Source organism: Salvelinus sp. IW2-2015, unplaced genomic scaffold (assembly GCF_002910315.2).
Source record: "Salvelinus sp. IW2-2015 unplaced genomic scaffold, ASM291031v2 Un_scaffold3765, whole genome shotgun sequence".
NCBI lineage: Eukaryota > Metazoa > Chordata > Actinopteri > Salmoniformes > Salmonidae > Salvelinus > Salvelinus sp. IW2-2015.
The window spans coordinates 10700-14737 of record NW_019945039.1 but is presented as its reverse complement, the minus strand read 5'-3'; the positions used below and the strand labels follow the sequence as shown (position 1 = coordinate 14737).

Below are 4038 nucleotides of genomic sequence, written 5' to 3'. Positions count from 1 at the left end.
ATGGTAGGGACTAAGATAATAACAAGGATTATATAGTAGGGACTAAGATAATACCAAGGATTTATATAGTAGGGACTAAGATAATACCAAGATGTAATAGTAGGGACTAAGATAATACCAAGGATGTATATAGTAGGGACTAAGATAATACCAAGGATGTATATAGTAGGACTAATAATACCAAGATTATATAGTGGGACTAAGATAATACCAAGGATTTATATAGTAGGGACTAAGATAATACCAAGGATTTATATAGTAGGGACTAAGATAATACCAAGGATTATATAGTAGGACTAAGATAATACCAAGGATTTATATAGTAGGGACCAAGATAATACCAAGGATTTATATAGTAGAACTTAGATAATACCAAGGATTTATATAGTAGGGACTAAGATACTACCAAGGATTTATATAGTAGGGACTAAGATAATACCAAGGATTTATATAGTAGGACTAAGATAATACCAAGGATTTATATAGGAGGACTAAGAATACCAAGGATTATATAGTAGGGACTAAGATAATACCAAGGATTATATAGTAGGACCAAGATAATACCAAGGATTTTATATAGTAGGGACTAAGATAATACCAAGGATTTATATAGTAGGGACTAAGAATACCAAGGATTTATATAGTGGACTAAGATAATACCAAGGATTTATATAGTAGGGACTAAGATACTACCAAGGATTATATAGTAGGGACTAAGATAATACCAAGGATTTATATAGTAGGACTAAGATAATACCAAGGATTTATATAGTAGGGACTAAGATAATACCAAGGATTTATATAGTAGGGAACAAGATAATACCAAGGATTTATATAGTAGGGACTAAGATAATACCAAGGATTTATATAGTAGGGACAAAGATAATACCAAGGATTTATATAGTAGGGACTAAGATAATACCAAGGATTTATATAGTAGGGACAAAGATAATACCAAGGATTTATATAGTAGGGACCAAGATAATACCAAGGATTTATATAGWAGGGACTAAGATAATTAATTCCTTTAGGAATTCAGTTACTACTGTTGTTAATACAACTATAAAAAAATAAAAAATAAAAATTGTAAACATACACTAGCTGCATGCCCAGAGTGAGACCTTAGGCAATAGAAGGAGGACAGAATCCTATACACATATATTTAGTACTGGCCCAGTGTGTGGGTCGAGTGTAGAGCCATAGAGATATACTGTACACTCAGAGGACAGTTTATTATGTACATATAGTAATGGGTCTTTGCACCCAGAACAGCCTGAATTCTCCGGGGTGTGGGATTCTACAAGTTGTCGGGAAACGTTCAAACGGTGCTCAATTGGTATCAAGGGACCTAACGTGGGCCAGGGAAACATTCCCCGCACCATTACACCACCACAAGCCTGTACCGTTAACACCAGGCAGGATGGGGCCATGAACTCATACTGCCTACGCCAAATTCTGACTCAGCCATCAGCATGACGCAACAGGAACCGAGATATGTTGTCGGACCAGKYAACGTTTTTCCACCTTTAATTGTCCATTGTTGGTGATCTCGTGCCCAGGAGGCCGGCTGTTTCTGAGTTACTGGATCCGGTATGCCTGGTMCCGACGATCATTCCTCACTCAGKCGCTTAGGTCACTAGTTTGACCCATTCTAATGTTCAATCAAACACGGTAACTGGATGCCTGTCTGCCTGCTTCATATAGCAAGCCACGGCCACGTGACTCACTGTCTGTAGGAGCGAAACATTTTCGTGAACAGGGTGGTGTACCTAATAAACTGGCCACCGAGTGTATTTAGGCTATATATACACTACCTGTTAATATAGAGTACATGTGTCTGGTAGAGAAGACTAACCTGTATTGGGGACATCTGAGCGTACCCTCTCCAGCTGAACCGTTCAAATTCCACGGGGTTATAGCCGAAACGCACCGGCCGCCCGTCCAGCATGGTACCCTCCTCTATCTCAAACTTCAGGTGGTGGAGGTCTGGAAAGTAGTGGTCCGGACGAGGCCTAGGACAAAGGTTTTAAATGGTTTTAATGGTTTTAATACTTCGGTCTTTAAAATAAGATTCTGCAGGCCCTCAGATGGATACTGTGTGTTGTTTCTCAAGGGGTTTGAGTTAAAACAACTATCTGGGGAAAAAAAGTGATTGGGAAATCTTTTTATTTTGTTTGCGTGATGCAAAGTGAAGGTTTTTACACCATTTTTCCCTCACCTGTTACACTTGGGTCCCTCCACGTTGGGTCTGCAGCGACACCTCCCGTTCCTCTCCCCGCAGGACTGACCCACTGATCCTCCAATGTCACACTGACAACCTGCAACGTACAAACCAACACATCCTGATATACTGCAGTACAACCTGTAACATACACACCTACACATCCTGATATACTGATATACTGCAGTACAACCTGTAACCTACACACCAACACATCCTGATATACTGCAGTACAACCTGTAACCTACACACCAAACATCCTGATATACTGATAACTGCAGTACAACCTGTAACATACACACCTACACATCCTGGATATACTGCAGTACAACCTGTAACCTACACACCAACCATCCTGATATACTGATATACTGCAGTACAACCTGTAACCCACACACCAACACATCCTGATATACTGCAGTACACCTGTAACGTACACACCAAAACATCACTTATATACATGATATACTGCAGTACAACCTGTAACCTACACACCAACACATCCTGATATACTGATATTATTAGTACAACCTACAACATACACACCAACACATCCTGATATACTGCAGTACAACCTGTAACCTACACACCTACACATCCTGATATACTGATATACTGCAGTACAACCTGTAACCTACACACCAACACATCCTGATATACTGATATACTGCAGTACAACCTGTAACCTACACACCAAACAACACTGATTATACTGATATACTGCAGTACAACCTGTAACCTACACACCTACACATCCTGATATACTGATATACTGCAGTACAAAACTGTAACCTACACACCAACACATCCTGATATACTGCAGTACAACCTGTAACATACACACCAACACATCCTGATATACTATATATACTGCAGTACAACCTGTAACCTACACACCAACACATCCTGATAACTGATATACTGCAGTACAACCTGTAACCTACACACCTACACATCCTGATATACTGCAGTACAACCTGTACCTACACACCAACACATCCTGAATACTGATATACTGCAGTACAACCTGTAACCTACACACCCAACACATCCTGATATACTGCAGTACAACCTGTAACATACACACCAACACATCCTGATATACTGATATACTGCAGTACAACCTGTAACCTACACACCAACACATCCTGATATACTGCAGTACAACCTGTAACATACAAACCAACACATCCTGATATACTGATATACTGCAGTACAACCTGTAACCTACACACCAACACATCCTGAATACTGATATACTGCAGTACAACCTGTAACCTACACACCAACACATCCTGATATCCTGATATACTGCAGTACAACCTGTAACCATACACACCAACACATCCTGATATACTGATATACTGCAGTACAACCTGTAACATACAACCAACACATCCTGATATACTGATATACTGCAGTACAACCTAACCTACACACCAACACATCCTAGTATACTTTGATATACTGCAGTACAACCTGTAACCTACACACCAACACATCCTGATATCCTGATATACTGCAGTACAACCTGTAAACATACACACCAACACATCCTGATACCTGATATACTGCAGTACAACCTGTAACATACACACCAACACATCCTGATATACTGATATACTGCAGTACAACCTGTAACCTACACACCAACACATCCTGATATACTGAATACTGCAGTACAACCTGTAACCTACACACCAACACATCCTGATATACTGATATACTGCAGTACAACCTGTAACCTACACACCAACACATCCTGATATACTGCAGTACAACCTGTAACATACACACCTACACATCCTGATATTACT

The 4038-nt window shown here is 39.7% G+C and overlaps 1 protein-coding gene across 1 annotated transcript in view; it reads right to left on the bottom strand.

Annotated features, from left to right (window-relative positions):
* The window catches only part of LOC112076460 (laminin subunit alpha-5-like), a 9742-nt gene that overhangs the window by 4828 nt on the left and 876 nt on the right, over positions 1 to 4038 (bottom strand). Inside the window, exons 2-3 of the mRNA XM_070441337.1 lie at positions 2219 to 2318; positions 1856 to 2012 (exon numbers count right to left, since the gene is read on the bottom strand). Of these exons, the coding sequence (XP_070297438.1) occupies positions 1856 to 2012; positions 2219 to 2318 (257 nt within the window). The remainder of the gene's footprint in view (positions 1 to 1855; positions 2013 to 2218; positions 2319 to 4038) is intronic.